The 17,014-nt window shown below is 31.6% G+C and overlaps 1 protein-coding gene across 1 annotated transcript in view; it reads right to left on the reverse strand.

The window, feature by feature from the left end:
- Positions 1–3,912, reverse strand: part of LOC143052693 (NAD(P)H-hydrate epimerase-like) — a 70,636-nt gene extending 66,724 nt beyond the window's left edge. The window contains exons 1-2 of the mRNA XM_076225780.1: positions 3,844–3,912; positions 2,382–2,496 (exon numbers count right to left, since the gene is read on the reverse strand). Of these exons, the coding sequence (XP_076081895.1) occupies positions 2,382–2,488 (107 nt within the window). The 5' untranslated portion in view covers positions 2,489–2,496; positions 3,844–3,912. The remainder of the gene's footprint in view (positions 1–2,381; positions 2,497–3,843) is intronic.
- Between the last annotated feature and the right edge of the window lie 13,102 nt (positions 3,913–17,014).

The raw sequence follows: 17,014 nt of genomic DNA on the forward strand, positions 1-17,014 counted from the left end.
CAAACCGACTAATAAAGACAAGAGAAACATGACTAAAGAATTAAAGGATACAGAAATGCAGACCCCTTGAGACCCTCATATGTATATTTTGCTGATTGCCATCAGATAACAAACAGATAATTTAATTCTTTGATAATAGTACTTAGTATTCTATTTAACAAACTCTCACTATGTTCAATCATTTGGCAAAAAAATGCGATAATCAGTTCACTATGTATCCTGTTAATTCCATACAAAAATAGTTTTATTCAATATGGTAACTTTTAACATAAAATACATCAAAGGGTAAAAAGCACTTTGAAAATTCAACTATGAAGAAGAATTTTCTTTCTTTTCTTGGAACATGTATATATATATATATATATTTTACAGACATCCATTTCAAATTTTTAATACTGATTTTGGTTTAATTATAGAATTATCAAGAAATAAAATCCTACCACTGCATCTAAAATCACCCATTGTTTGGATTAAAATTATGTTCTGACATCTTGCTCTCAACTTGTTTTAATGTTGAACTTTTTAAGAGAAAAAAAGAGATTTGTAAAATTTTATTTTCATGAAAACATTTTTTTTTTTTTTTACATTTGGTCAAGTTTTACGGTTAGAAAAATTGTAGGACAGATAGATTACAAATTATCAGGGGTGGATCCAGCCATTCAAATAAAAGGGGTGGGGGGGAGGGGGTTCCAACCATATGTCCACATTCAAATGTATTGATCATCAAAAAAAGGGGGTGTTTCCAACCCCCATAATCTCCCCCTGGATCCACCACTGCTTACTGGAGGGATACAAAAGATGGAATATTTATTGGATTTGCCTACACTGCCAGAACACCTAAAATCAACCTTACCCATTTTACCTTGAAATTTACAAAAGTGATATAAAAAAGATCTGTTCTTCATTTCTTGACCATGTATATTATAAAAGTTTTGCCTTTACCATGTTTACTATATGTTTACAATTTTACTATTCAACTTTTCTGTGTTTTGTGAATATTTTTTTTTTCATTTCAAACATAAATTTTATTAATGTTAAGGGTTTTTCCTATTTCCTTGATTTCAGGAAGAAGTTTTTCCAATTATTAAATAGACTAACCATTTTACTTTAATCTAAATGTTTAATAAACAGATCTTGTCTTGACTTACAGACAATTGCATGTAATTTCAACCGTTTGAAGGAACTGAATTAGATTGAAATTAATTTCTTCTAGTTGTCTCCCATAGACCGTTAGTTGTTTTCACGCGCTTCATGGGATATAGCCATTCAGCACGACAGGGCTAACTTGACTAGACATGTTTCTCAGTTAATTTTTTTATCTTGCTTATGTGAATTTATTTGATGTTATATGAAATGTTTTGATTTCAGTAGTAATTATGAATTACTTAACTATATTTTGTCGACATGATATTATGTAGTATCATAATGTGCAATTAAAATCAGCACATGGCACTGTTGTGTGGGTATTCAAATTTCAATTTAACCTTTAGTTTGGTTTTTATTAGTCTTATGTGCTTAGAGTTGGGTAGTCTAAGGGCATAGTAATTGTGGAAGAATTGTTATTTCTTTAAGTCAAGGTACCGTAAGTACAGAATCCAATGACTTAAATTTTGTATAACCAATACATATTTAGCAAACAATTTTTCATGATTTGCCATTAACGTAAAATGTGTTTTCAATTATTACACCAGACAGAAAAAAATGTCATACTCTGAGGATTCAAGTTACAGTACCAAGGGAGACAACTCTATTTTTCAGCTGTAAGAACAAAGAAATTAAAACCAGTCAACCATAAAATTTAAGCAATCTTTGTTAAATAATTATAATGTATGATATGTACATCTCATTGATTGCTTAATTCTAGGGGTTAATATATTATCATATGCCTTTTTCTCAGATCTTAAAGCAATATTTCATGTTTTTAATTGAAATTCAAAGATTTTATTGTTTAAATATTCAAACAGATGGATAAAAAGTTGATAAAGGCTCAGCCAATATAAATCCTTTTCGATACAAGATGGATAGTATAATAATTGACTTTTACAATGTACATATAAAGTTAATTCATAAATCATAAAGTATCATAGGGAGTCGGGGGAGGGAACCCTCCTTCATCAAATAATACCTAGATTATACCTCAAAAACATTTAGTATAGTTTCATGTCTTGTATTCATGATCCCAATCATCGCGATTCAAAATCCAACAATTTGTTCTTTCCATCATATCGTATAAAAGTTAAGAGTAACCCTGTATCACTACTGATTCCCACATTTTCACATATAAAAAACAAGTTTTGTTCCAATATAAAAATACAGGAACACAACATATGGAAATAGAATTATTTTAAGCATGCATTTGATAAATATACAAGACAACTTACCCCAGAAACTTCAGGTTCCCAATCTGTGTAGACATTGTCCTGGATACTAGTTGTCTAAACACAGTAAAACTGTGTCTTATGACTGTACCCGTCAGTAAATTTGGCATGCAGAATTCTGAAATTAAAATAAAACAGTTTGTTAAATTTATGATACATCATTTTATAGTATTTTACAAAAGTTACCTGTAATTAAATGGTACTAGTTTTACTGCACCTGAATTGAACATGAACGCTTGAATTCCACGTAAATTGCGAGCTTCACATTACATACACATATTTGGACATGTTCATGTTGTTAGTAAGAAAATGAAAGTAAATTATCTAGACTTATATATTTACTAAAATGTCATTACATACTATACCATGCTATACACTAGTACTTTTGTAAACGTCTGGAGTAGTTGATATTGCTGCCCCGTTGTCTGGTATTTTTATATAACTTTTTTTATTAAAAACCACACATAAACCCTGTACAAGGCACAGACATACCTGATGGAGTTCACAAGGAATTTAAGTAATTATTTCTGTCAGAGGCTTGATGGAAATCGTTTATAAAGTACACACAAATCATTTAATTAATTCATGAAGTTAAATTGAACTTTTATGGCAGTGTCTGCGCAACCATTTCCATTAACATGTCATGTTTTATTCCTGATTGGTTGCCATTGTATCATAAAAACCACTGCCTACTTATATTAAGTAAAACTGACACAATTTTTCTAAAAAAGAGGGGGGGGCTCTGACTGACCTAAGGGGGGCCCACTCCAGTCATGCTTCAGTGATTTCCTAAATAATCAACAAAATTTTTCCTACGATCCGCCTATGTTCTTGGGTTTATCTAAATCATATTCATGGACACATCTGTACTCTGAACTGAAATGAAGTTCAAATTGTCTCCCATTCAACAGGTTTGTCAAACAGATTAATATACATGTATTTATAATGTTCTGAAACATTTTTGCATTATATAAATGATATATTGTAATACAATCTACATTTGCATTCAAAATTTAAGTAACGTGGAGTAGATAAATTAAAACCGTGTCTTCGGAAAACTGAACAATGTACGAGGGAAGCGGCAACATTTCTATCTATCTATCTTCATATTTCCGCACTCAGTCACAACTTTGACTATTACGTGCCGTTGCATGCGTGGCTTATTTACAATTAAAAATAAATAAATTTGCAGTAATATTACGTTACATTGCATTGGTGCTTAGAAAATAAATAAAGTAAAAATATAACAGTGATTTAATTAATTTTTTTTTGTGGATTGTTATCCTATGTATATTTCTTGTTAAAACTATGTACATGTTATGCATTTCTGTCATATGTCTGTATTAAAATGAACATTAAATTAAATGACAGTCTGAGTGGCGCTGTTCAATTACAGAAAGGCATATTTCTTCTGGAAAATTTAGGACGAATTGTTGATTTTCTTGTTAAAAACGTTAATTTTTACCCAAAGTTTGCCGGCTCTGTTTGTTTTTATTTTTGGCGAGACTAAATAAAACCCAAGTTCGGTATGAATACAAATTAATCCGAATTTCTACTTCCATTCTTTCCTCCATTATCTGGAGTACCACAACTTTTTAAGTGTAGATCTAGGAAGTTTTACTGTAAACAACGGTGTGCATATGTGTAGGAACAATTTACAGTGAAAATAACCGGTGCACAAACTAGTATAAGCAAGTTTTACTTTTTTTTACTTTTAGTATTCTTCTTCTATATGTATATATATCTTCTTCTTCTTCTGGAAGTCCACCCTATCTGCAGTGTCACCGCATTTAAAAATTTTGTTTATTTTTAAAATTGCGTTATTCAAAATTCTATCTACTGGTTAAAATTTAAAATAATAGTAACAGAGTTAGAATAGGATAAAACTAAAAATTAGTTAAAAACAGGAACATGTATGTACACTATACATTTAAAATTATAAAATGGATAAAAGTAATATCTTATCAGTTGTTTAAATTTCTCTTAGCAAAGGAAAGTGAAAGGAACTACTAATCTGTACTAGTAATTGGTTAAATTTATGGACTAGTATGGTTTCATAATTAGTTTAAATATATGTAATTAAAATCTAAAATGGTAAGGGATACGAATAAAAAAGAAACTTGTAAAAATTAGTTTTAAGTAAAACAGTAGAGTTTGTCAATAGAATTTGGGTCTATAAGATTATTTACAGGGGTAATTAATATTCATATGCTCTAGTTATGGTTTAACTATGAAGTACTTAGCTACATCACCTAGTATTAATTAAGTATATAGACAAAGTAGTATAATACTTGTTATATGTTACATTCCCACGACTGACAGCCACTTGCAAGATAAGCTCAGAACTCAACTGATTGTTCATTTGATTTCCAAAAGTTGGGTTCTTTTACCATGCAATGCATAGATCCAGTCTTTGCAGATTCGTTCTAAGTCTCTCTGCTGAGACACAGTTATAAGGTCGTTCCTATATCCTTCTAATTATCATGATTATGGAACACCTCCTCAACGGATATTATCCAGACGGGAGTTATTTAAAACTTAAATAGTATGCACTAAAAGTTTTCCACAAATAATGTAAAAAATTTAGATTCACTGTACACGGATAAAATTTAAAAGGTAAAAATATCTAGGCCTTATCGATATTCTTTTCTCTGCATGTGCAAAGCCTGACACAATAGTAGGAAATGAATAATATCTTCATCTGATGTTCCACAGCATTTACATATATAATGCCGACTCCCTGCCACCATTAAATATAGATCTGTGGGATTCAAGTAAATAGGTCCCAGTTAATAGTCGAACTTTTATCGCTCCCTTTTTAACATTCGAGACAGTGAATAAAGGCTTGTCCAAACCGGATGTGGATGTCCAATTCTTAACAAGGTTTAATCCAAATATATTAATGAAGACTTTGTTTCTATTTCTTTAATGAGAGTTTTAGTCCATATTTAATCCTGAATTGCTAATTTAACTGTTGCTTTGTAGTCTACAGTTCCGCCTATCGCGACGACCCACTATTCAGTGTGAATATCATTAAATTTTCATTTAATTCAATGCACTTTAATTGTTTCTTGTATACACATTAACCACCACCTCGATATGATGACACACGAGAATAAGTAAAAAAAAAACATTTTTCAATAAGTAACATCCCTTGAAATATATACTGGACAGAAAGTTAACCAATCTAATTGAAAACCGATCTCTCATCGCTCCTGTTTCTGATATGTCGCGTGGGAGCGACATATAAGAAAACGGGAGCGATGAGAGATCGGTTTTTAATTAGATTGGACAGAAACTGAAAAAAAAATAAAATACTAAAATACTATATGACTTACAACATTGTTTTCGATCCCCCCCGCTCCTGTGAAAATCAGCTATTATCATTTATTCAAGATCTTGCAAATTCAAACCCCAGAACCATCATGTTTAAAAATTCGTTTCTACGGTATAAATAGTCCAATTGCCTATTACCGATTTGAATAAAGATGACGGCACATATTTCAGATGTTTTATTATAAATTTTTACAGGGAATTTCTTTGAAAAAAGGGCGACCATTGTGTCAGCGTCTATACCTAAATATGTTAGTGAAATAGATGGGTGTACAACTCAGGCCTTTCCTGGTGTCACTATTGGTCGTCTTACTGGGTTAATTTCATCTGGAAAAGTGGATTTAATTTCGTTAGATTTCGTTATAGTTCATGTTAACGTTGGTACTAATAATATTTCTTCGTCTCAATCCGTAGATACTATTATGTCTTAACACATGGTATGGGTAAAATCTCTTTGTTCTTACTGTGCTATATATATATAATCTGGATAATGCACAGCAAAGGTGTGCATTAACTACCTCAGATATACTGCACAGTTCAAATCTATTTTTACCTTTAGGGGCGGTTCCTAGATTTTAAAAGGGGCGTTATTCTATCAAATTAAAAAAATATATCACCGAGCGTAGCGAGACTAAAAACAATATTGACGATTTTAAGGCAAAACACGATAATTTGTCCAATCCTTGGGTGAACGACATGTTCGTCCCCACCCCGAATCCACCATCTGCCTTGAAATTACGACAAAACTGAACTTTGTACAAACATCGTAGTTTCAGAATAGGAAAAAAGAAAGGTTTCTCATTCCTTTTTTCATCTTAGCTTGAACATAAAATGTTTCAGTATTATATTTTGCGTACAACATAAAACTTAAATCAGTGTTTTAAAGTCAGAAAGAAAGTTAAAACAATTTTTGGTAACTTCCGCCAAAAAAGAAATGTATCTAAGAATATCCGAATAAAAGAAATCTGATTTGGACTAGTTTTAGATTCAATGGAATTTAAAACGACTTCTTGAATATCTATTCCCCATATCTTTGGGTCGAATTTGAACGGGGTCATATTTAAGTTTGTTTTAAAACAGGGAGATTAGCTCGAGATCAATCAGACTTCATTTAGATGGACTTGTCAGTAGATACAAAGAATTGGGGGGAGGGGGAGTAAAAGATTGGAAAGAGAAAAGTATTTTCTGTTTATTAAACATTTAAAATTTAAAATATAACATCTAATTCTTCCTCGGTTTATCTTTCTCTATTAAAAAAATGGGAATAGATTTAATAGAAACATTAAAAAAAAATCTACCATTAAATTGCAATTTTACAATAAGTCTAAACCTAAAAAAAGGTTATCAATTTAAAACTTACCAATTGAAAGTCGTATTTTCCCCTTTCTTTACCCTACAATAAACTTTCTTAGGATCCGTGGATTGCGGAATATCGTCCACATATAAAACGTTCACGTAAATTAATGACGTCATGTGTTAAAACAGTTATTGGCCAATCAAATCGGTATATAGAACTTAATCTGCACGCGCTCAGGATGACCCTTTAACCCGAACTCCTACGTCGTTCGGGTTAATAAGGGTCACCTGAGCTGTGCAGATTAAATTCTATATACCGACTTGCTTGGTCAATAACTATAACATATTTCGGAGATTTAATTAACAAGTTAAAAAAGATGACGTTTGCTAAGTTGATATTTACTTCTATTCTTCCTAGACCAGTTGATCACATGAAAACTGGAGCTAAAGTTAATAAAGTTAATACTGAGTTAAAAAGATTGTGTAAAAGAAATAATTTATTATATTGTAATTTGTATAAGAGTTTCTTTCTCGACAATATTCCAGATTCTTCCTTATTTGCTCCGAGAGATGGGCTTCATTCAAATTTTGCTGGTACAGAACTTTTCAGAAAAAAGATAATCAATATTATTAAGCATCAGAGTATATAAATTGTAATGTGTTACAATTGTGTTTTTTATTTACTTCATACATGTATATTGTTTACTATAATTATTCTTTTTTCTCTTTTCAGAGAACTTGCATCCTGAATATGATGCTGGTTTTCCTCTAACTACTCAAGATCTACATATATTTTGAGTTGGTTTGCTGTTTTGTCCTTTCATTATCTATACACATTTTGAAACAATTAATCCAAGATCAAACATTATTTTTCTGTTGTACGTACTTCATTTTCTCCTTATTATTGGAAATGTTGAAACAAATCCTGGTCCAAGTTTTCGTAATGAATCGAACGCACCGTCGATGAATGAAACACAACCACAAGAAAATTTTATATCCATTTGTAGTCTCAACATAAGATCCGTGAGAAATAAACTAAAATTTCTAAATAATTTTTGTGATGAATTTGATATTATTACGCTATCGGAAACACACTTAGATCCCAACATTGCTGACGCCGATATAAAACTTGATTCCTTCTCTTCAAATATAGTCCGAAAAGATAGAAATAGCTTTGGTGGTTGTTTACTCATTTATGTCAAAGATGGTATCGGACTTAGTAGAATAAATGCACTCGAAACGAAAGAAGACGAATCCCTTTTTGTCAATATCCATGCTAAAGGTCAAAGCTTCCTATTGTGTCACACTTACCGATCGCCTAATTCAGAAAATAACTACTGGACACGATTAAATCATGCAATTGGGATGGGTTTGCAGGTCAATGAGAGGATGGTAATAACGGGCGATTTGAACTCTGACTTACTTACTACGCATAATAACAAACTGATTGACACATTAAATTTGTTCAATTTAACCAATGTTATTGAATTACCTACTATTCAATTCTTTATTTACCTTAAACAATACAGTTTATCGGTATAATATGCATAAATATACAGTTTACAAGTTGTATAGCATTAACAAACACATAAATAACAAACGTCAGAAATATCAGTTACATATTATACAGTTTGTGAGTTTCAGACTACATATAATAAACATAGGTCTTAAATATTATTCCTGCACTTAAATGCATAGAGTAAGTACTTTCCTAAATTACAGAGTTCCTTAGTGTTTTCAACAGAAAACAATTGTATTAATTTATAAGTTGATGGTCTAGTCCAATAATATTTCTTGATAAACTTTTTACGTATATCATTATAATTTGTACATTGTAAAATAAAATGAAATTCATCCTCTACTACATTTTTATCACACATAATACACATTCTACTATTTCTACTTATTCCATAAAAACGACCAGTTTCAATGCATAGATTATGTGAGGATAGGCGAATTCTCGTTATCCATTTACGAGCTATTACAGGAATACATTTTTGTAAATAAAATTGTAATTCTACATTTGACACAATATACTTATATAATCTACACTTTGGTGATGTTTCAAGCATGAAATGCAACTCTTGTTTAGCTTGATCATATATTCGTTGTTTGGTTAATTGTAAAAATGAACTATCCAAACAAAGTACCCATTGGTTGTCCCAATAATAATTCATACCAAGATCATATAAAATTGTTTTAATACAAGTTGCCCAATTTTTACATTTATTGCTATTTGCTACTAGTTCTTTGTAACAAGACTTTATAATACAATTTTCACTACCGTGAATTTTAGTCCATAATTTGAGCATCCTAAAATTTCGCTCATATAACAACGGAAATCTTCCTAATTCATAATAAACCATTACATTAGAAGTGGACCTCTTGACGCCTAGTAATGTTTTGCAATAGTCCAAATGAACTTTTTCTACATTTGGTGCTCTATGAACACCCCAAACTTCACAACCATACATTAAAATACTACATACATAAGTGTCAAATAAACTTATAGAAGTAACAGTGTTCAGGTATAAGGATAATGCCTTTTCCCTCATACTAAACATAGCGTTCCTGCCTTGTTCAGCACAGTGGTTTTGAGTAATATAAAATTTACAATTATAATGAAATAACACACCCAGATAACAAAAATGATCTACAATATCTAATGGTTTACCATTATAAATCCATGTCTCAGTAAGACTAATTTTCCCACCTTTACGAAAAACTACTATCTTTGTTTTTTTGGTGTTAACTGAAAGACCCCATTTCTCAGTATAACCAGATAAAGTATTTAACATATTTTGTAAGCCTTGGATTGATTCTGACATCAAAATCATATCATCAGCATACATTAATAAAAAAAGTGTTATGTCCTGAAATTCAAGTCCACAGTTACCATTATTAATAAATTCATTCTCAAAGTCATTGACATAAAATGAAAATAAAATAGGGGAAAGAACTTCCCCTTGCATTAAGCCAAGATTATTAGAAAAGTATTTTGAATTAAACCCATCAAATCTAATACAAGATCTTACATTGTTATACATTGATTTTAAAATATTAAGCAATTTGCCTCTGATTCCTAATTTAGAAATCTTGTACCACAAACATAGACGATCAACTGTATCAAACGCTTTTAAAAAGTCAACAAAGCAACAATATAATCTATTACCTTTACAAAAAGAATTTTGTATGACAGAATATAAACAAAACACAGCATCTACTGTACTGTAACCATTACGAAAACCAAATTGTGCATCAGATAAAATATCGTTCATTGATGCCCATTTTAATAATCTACTATTCAAAATAGTAGTGAATAGTTTACCTAGATTGCTGACTAGACTTATACCACGGTAATTTGCTGGGTCGTTCGCATCCCCGGATTTAAAAACTGGCACTAGAATAGCATCAGACCAAGTGGACGGAAAATATCCAGAGCTCAAAACGGCATTGAAAATAGTACATATATAAGGCAGCACAAGGTCCTTAAACTCAATGAAAAATTCGTTTAACAAACCATCTGGACCATGGCTTTTCTCGCGTTTTAAGTCATGTATAGCTTTAATAAGTTCATCAATGGTTATATCCATATCCAGTTCTTCAAAAATACACACATTATCTGGCATTTCTGGTCTTCTGTTGTGCTCTTTACTATCAGATACTAGAGTTTTGAAATATTTAAAAAAATCAGTTACTGTTAGATCACAGTTGACCTTTCTCCTTTTTTTGAATACAGAATAAAATTTCTTAGGATTGTTCTTCCTTAATTTACAAAGGGTATCACCTTCTTGTCGCATATATATACGTCTACGTTTACGTTCGTAGTCTTTATATGTCTTCTTCACACGATTTAATTCAATATGGTTTTTCTTTGATTTATTTCCATTAAATATAGATAAAGTTTTGCAGTAATTAACATAAAGTTCTTTACACTGTATATCAAACCAAGGCTTATCAATATGCTTATAGTGCTGCTTATGATTTCGTTTCATTTCAGTACCACTTTTCTGACTTTGTTGAAAAAATGGCGCCATAATGTCAATGAACTGATGGGTAAAATCGTTCACACATGAATCCATTTCATCCTGAGACTCGGCTTCAATATTCTGGAGTGTCGACTTTATATTGTCAGAGTTTATTAAAAGTGCATTACGACACATATCCTTATATTCCTCATTCCATCGAAAGAATTTGGATGCTTCAGCATCCACAAAATTGGACTGTACACCATTACATTTAATAGAAAAATTAGTCTTGAATTGAATATGCAAAGGTGCATGGTCACTGTATGTAGTAAAATTACAAGTTATGAATTTTGACACAATGTCGAAATTACTTGATCTAGTTAATAAATAGTCTATTACGCTCATACCTTTTTGGCCACTGTATGTATAATCATTAGCGAGACTACCTTCATGGCGGCCGTTAAGAATTCGGAGACCACTACATTTACAAAGGTTGATGAGTTTTGTTCCATAGTCATTAGTTCCAGGATCAGGATTACTCCGGTCTGGTAAAGTCTCGTCAGCAACATAAGCAAACAATTCATCAACCCTATCCAAAATACTATCATGTAATAAATCATTATCTACAAAATCATTTAAATGAGCAGTTCTTGCATTAAAGTCACCAAAAACAAAAATATTCGGACATTCATCTGAGTACTTGATGATTTGTGTTTCCAGTTCATAGAATAAGTCCACATCATGTACCTTGAAAAAGGAAGATCTATATGGTGGTAAATATACATTACAAATTATATAGTCATTTTCAGTACCAGTTAGTTCTTTAGATATTTTCATCCATACAAATGTTTCATAAGATATTTCAATTATTTTCACATATGGAGCAATTGATTTTTTAATCATTACAAAGAGACCACAACCTTGTTTATATTTCTTTTTTGACAATGGGATTGCTTTACAAATAAACTCATCAATTTCCACATCACATGTATTATTTATCCAACATTCTTCTAAAAACACAATATCATAAGTGCACACAAAATTTTTAAATTTTACATCTTTAATTTTCGCCTCAAACCCACCATTTACATTCCATGATAAACATTTGATATTTGTAACTGAAATTTCCGACGGATCCTATGCCGTGATCATATCACTATGAATTTCACTACCGGCGGCAACGGTATCGTTTTCAATATTTACAGACTCACATGTTTGTTTTTTCAATTTCCTCTTTTTGGCGTTTTCAATGGCCACTTCAATTGGCCCACCTGAATAAACTACATCTCCAATAACTAATTTATCCCGAATTAACACTGCCTTAACATCAGCCTCTCTAGCTTTTTTTTAATAACGGAATAAGGGATTTTCTTTTGTCCACCACTGACTTTGGGTACTGATCCGTAATTGAAATAGACTCCCCTTTTAATTTATAACTATTCTTTCGAATACCATCACGTTTTTGCCTATCGTTAAATTTTACCAGAATTGGCCTCGAACGCTCGTGCCCAATATCATGTTCGTTTGACGGTTCAGCCTTCTTTCCAAGTCGGAATGCAGCTTTTATACAAAGATCATCATGGATCGCCAGGTTATTTTCGCACACATGTTTAACGAGATCAGCGCATTTTTCTTCTGTAACCTCTTTTATACCGTGAAATAATAAATTGTCACGCATTGATTCGCGCTGGATTGTTTCTAAATCACTGTTTAACCTTTCATTTGCTTTGGCAATTTTATTCAAGTTTTCTTTGGATTCAGCTAGATTTTTAGATTCGGTTTTCATGGAATTAAATTCTTTACGTAGTGACGCAAAGTCGTAGGTAAGTTTCTTCAAATCTGATTCCACTTTTTTGTTTGTTTTTTCGTGCATTTTTATGTTCTCTTCAAATGATTTCGAAATGAAAGATTGACTATTTTCTACCTCATTTACACGTTTGGAGAGATGAACCATATCACTTTGCATATCGGTCACTTTTTGGTCAATATTAGTTACATAGCTTTTAATGTCATCAATACCGTTCATTTTTACTGATAACGCATCAAATTTAGACATTAAATCAGTTGCCCATAATGGAGGGTTAACTACCGGTGCTGGTGTATGGCATGGAAAAAAGGGGGGTACCATCTGCTGGGTCGGTGAAGTAACAAAAGGAGAAGCCATCATTTGCATAGGCATATTTGGATAGTTACTAGTCATATTGTTCATATTATTCATGTAAGGCTGGCTAGACATGTTATTGTTCATTGGAAATGTTTGTTGTGAGTATGCAATGGCGGACAAATCAAACACACCCACGTTTGGCTCGTTTTTATCCTTGCTTTTAGTTCGTGATTTCTTTTTCTTTGGTTGACAGGTCTCTTGTGGTGAAGCCATTTGGGACTAACAAACCATTTAAATACCATAATACCGCTCAGAGTCTTCTATAATAGTTACTGTCTACATTTTTTTACGGAGCCGGTGTAAACAAACTGCCATACAACAAGGGAGAGTAACGGACCATAGTAGTACTCTGTTAGATCCGATTATTATTAGTGACTCTATGTCATGTTCCTTTTCAAATGTTCTAAAAACTCCATCTGCAATTAGTGATCATGATGCACCTGTTGCATTTCTCGAATGTCCAATGTCCGATTTTAAATCTTTTAAAAGAGAAGTATGGCTATACGTTCGGGCTGAAAAAGCCAAATTTGCTGAGAAATTAGACGAAATAGACTGGAATACTATGCTATGAAAGTAAAACCACTAATGAGATGTGTGAATGTTTCACAATAGAATTTTTGAAAATAGCTAAAAAATGCATTCCTACTAAAATAGTAACAGTACGACATAATGACAAACACTGGTTCAATAATGACATAAGACGTGAAATTCGAATCCGAGACAGATTAAGAAAAAAAGCGATTAAATATAATTGTGAAAATAATATTATGAAGTACAAAAAACAACGAAATAAGGTAAATAATATGAAAAAAATCGCCAAAGAAAATTTTGAAACAAATTTGGACTGTCTAATATCAAAACAACCCTCAAACTCAAAAACGTATTGGAAATTAATGAAAACGTTAATTAAATCCAAAAAAGGTTCAGAAACCATACCCCCTCTCCAAAATATTATAAATGATAATGAACTGAATGATACTGTATATGAAGATGAGGAGAAATGTAATTTGTTGAACAAATATTTTAGTATGATTTCAAATTAGATGAGGATCATGTTGATTTGCCCGAATTTGATACAAAAACTAATAGTAAGTTTTCAGATATTCAAGTAAATATAAAAGAAATAATAGATATTATTCAGATATTAGATCCAAACAAAGCATCTGGTCCTGATGTGATCAGTCATAAGATGCTAAAGCTGTGTCCAGAAAAGGTAGCAGTTCCACTCCATATTATATTTAATAAATCCTTAAGAGAGGGAATATACCCAACTAGCTGGAAGATAGCAAATCTGATACCCATTTTCAAAAAGGGAGATTCATCCTTGCCATCAAATTATAGACCGATATCCTTAATTAGTTGTGTAGGAAAAGTTATGGAAAGAGTAGTGTTTAAGCACTTATACAATCATTTAAAAGCTAATAAATTAATTTATGAGTATCAATCAGGATTCCTCCCTAAAAATTCAACTGTTCATCAACTCTTAGAAATATATAATTGCATATTAAACTCTTTGGAAAAAAAAGATATAAATTGTTTTGTATTCTGTGACTTCTCTAAAGCTTTTGACAAAGTTTGGCATAGGGGTCTTATATATAAAATGAAAGCTTATGGTGTTGACGGAAACGTATTGAATTGGTTTCAGGATTATCTACACGACAGAAAACAGAGAGTAGTATTAAATAACTCGTCTTCTTCCTTCTGTAATGTCTCAGCTGGTGTCCCCCAGGGATCAGTTCTGGGCCCTCTTCTCTTTGTCTTATATATTAATGATATTGCTGATAAGCTTACTTCACTGTGTCGGCTATTTGCTGACGACACATCATTCAACTATTCTGGTAACGATGGAGAACAGATTAGATCTGTTATTGATCGCGACTTGAAAGAGCTGGATGTTTGGTCTTCTAAATGGCTTATGTCATTTAACCCAGATAAAACCGAAATTATGATTTTTTCAAATATTGAGACTCCAGACCTCAGCTTTTCCTTAAATGGTAAAAATATACCTTTAAGTACATCTCATAAGCACCTGGGAGTTAATTTCAGTAGTGACGCAAAATGGAACAATCATATTGAAAGTATAATTACAAGTGTAAAGAAACACTTAAATGTTTTACGTAAACTTAAATATCGATTATCTCGAAATAATTTAGAAAAACTATACTTAGTTTTTATTAGACCCATTTTCGAATATGCCACGGAAGTGTGGGATAATTGTGGAATAGGCTACTCAAATAAATTAGAAAATTTACAATTGGAGGCCGCAAGAATAGTAACAGGTCTACCAATATTTACAAAAACTGAAACTTTATATTCTGAGGTTGGCTGGGAATCTCTTTTTGAAAGAAGAAGAAGAAGAAAATTACAGATGTTTTATAACATGAACCAAAAGCATGCACCAGAATATCTATGTAATCTTGTACCTCCTTGTGTACAAAGTACAACCAACTACCCGTTGCGAAATGGTCAAGATATTATTGTTCCATTTTGTAGACTTTCCCTTACTACTGAATCGTTTATTCCCTCTACTATACGTGAATGGAATAAACTTGATCCAAAAATTCGCAGTGTCGACTCTATTTCTAAATTTAAGAAAGAATTAAAAAACGATAGTCTAGTATGTAAAATTGAAACGTTTTATTTGTACGGCCCAAGGAAATTAAATATTATCTTAACGCAATTGCGATGTTCCGCTTCATCCTTAAACAATGACCTATTTAAAGCTAACATTATAAATGATCCCTCTTGTCATTGTGGGTCCGATATTGAGGATGTCTACCATTACTTTTTCGTTTGCCCAAAATACACATTATGTAGGAAAAACTTATTCGATAACCTTAACTGGCTATCTGAAAACTTTGTTTTAGATACAAAACTATTAATTTGCGGACACTTGGAGCTTTCGAACGAACAAAATATTCAAATTTTCAAACATGTTCAGAATTACATAAAAAGGTCAAACAGATTTCTTATGCCTTGATAGAGCGTTATTATTGCTGACACAGGACGTCATCGTTGCCATCAATCCACAAGTCATCGTCACAGAAGTATACGATTTTTCAAACTTTCTTTTTCCTTTTTTACTTTGCCTCCTCTTTGTTCACCTATGAAAGCTAGTATTATATTGTATAAACTGTTTGTTTTATATGCATGTCCATTATATTATACTATTATTGTAACTTTATATTGTATTATGGAGAAGACTTCATAAGTATGATTTACTTGTGTCTAATCCATTTTGCTTTAATTCAGCAAATAAAATATGTTTAAACTAAACACATTTTGAAAGGATGGAGCAAATTTATTCTGTTATTGTACACACTTTTTAAACAAATTACTTCCCTTTGTCAATCGTAGACTGGTTCCATACCGGACAAAATTGGCTTAAAAAATAATTTCTGATGTCAAAAGTATTTAGATTAACAACAAATTAATTATTAAAAGATTTGAAAGCCTTAAATATTACTCACATTACGCACAGGTAAATTTGCTCGTTCTGCTAGCTCTCCATTATAAATGAAAGTTAATGTCCCTCATAAGGGAGACAATTGAAAGAGGGATCTCTAATTACAGGGTCAATTTATACGGGAATTGGCAAATTACCTATTGCATTTGCATGTCTTTGCATATCATTGGATTCAAAAAATTTTAACAAACAGAACACAAACAGTTACTGTACGTAGTCCTTGGTAGTGAAACATCAAATACAATTCCTGTTATATCTAGGTTGGACTAGGGTACCTCATTTGGAAGCACAGTGCTCGGTCCAATTTTATTTTTAGTATGTATCAATGATTTGGCATAGTATATTGAACATAGTATATACATTAAGATTGTTCGCAGATGATAGTATCATTTATAGGGAAATTAAAAAA

Source organism: Mytilus galloprovincialis, chromosome 11, assembly GCF_965363235.1.
Source record: "Mytilus galloprovincialis chromosome 11, xbMytGall1.hap1.1, whole genome shotgun sequence".
Classification (NCBI taxonomy): Eukaryota; Metazoa; Mollusca; class Bivalvia; order Mytilida; family Mytilidae; genus Mytilus; species Mytilus galloprovincialis.